This window comes from Morone saxatilis, unplaced genomic scaffold, assembly GCF_004916995.1.
Source record: "Morone saxatilis isolate NCDOM2014 unplaced genomic scaffold, NCSU_SB_2.0 Contig8, whole genome shotgun sequence".
Classification (NCBI taxonomy): Eukaryota; Metazoa; Chordata; class Actinopteri; family Moronidae; genus Morone; species Morone saxatilis.
Window position 1 is genome coordinate 24,782,232 of NW_023340257.1, and position 771 is coordinate 24,783,002.

The 771-nt window shown below is 43.5% G+C and overlaps 1 protein-coding gene across 1 annotated transcript in view; it reads left to right on the forward strand.

The window, feature by feature from the left end:
- The window catches only part of si:dkey-182i3.10, a 17,464-nt gene that overhangs the window by 5,867 nt on the left and 10,826 nt on the right, over positions 1 to 771 (forward strand). The window contains exon 6 of the mRNA XM_035679635.1: positions 122 to 449. Coding sequence (XP_035535528.1) covers positions 122 to 449 — 328 coding nt within the window. The remainder of the gene's footprint in view (positions 1 to 121; positions 450 to 771) is intronic.

A 771-nucleotide genomic window follows, 5' to 3' on the forward strand; every position in this document is an offset into this window, starting at 1 on the left:
AAAAATAAACATAAAAGGACCACATCACATAAAGGCAAGTCTATAAAAATGGGTTTTAAGAAGTGATTTTTATCCAATAGCTCTTTTATAACAAAATGGTGTTTGTGTTTAATCCTCACAGCCAGATTTTGTCGACATTGTGGAAATGCTGGCACGGGAGGCAACCAGAAAGATCAGCGCCATTTTCTCCCAGCTGTCCTTGATGCTGTGCGACGAAAACCAGACTCTGAAGGCCAAAGTGGGACAGCTGGAGAGCGAGCTGAGGACTGTGAGCGAAAGCTTTGAAAACGCCAGAATGTGGAGGGAAAATGTTCTGAGCGGCTGCCCGGTCCTGTTCGAGCAGAGCGGCCTGATCTTCACCTTGAAGCCGTTCGGGAAGTTAAAAAGAAAGACAGAAACTTTCCCAGAATCGTCGCCTGACGCTGGGATACAGAGCCGACACGATGCTGGTCAGGAACTGTTCTCTTTTCTTTAGGGAAGAATCACCTGAATGTAGGAATCGTTAAGTTTTGTTCTCTTATGTTGAGCTGTTTTCATCTACAGACGCCGCGGGTCGCCATCCGTGGAGTTCGCCATGTTTCTACAAAGCAAACACACGTTTTTTTTCCCCCACATATCAAATGTACATGTAACAGAGTATTTTTACACTGTGCTATTACTTGTTTTACTTTACTAAAACGTCTGAGTACTTCTTCCACCAGTGTCCGATAATAAATCTGCTTTATAATCACAAACACAGATGCAAAGTTCAGGCAATAAATGATCCTCTGT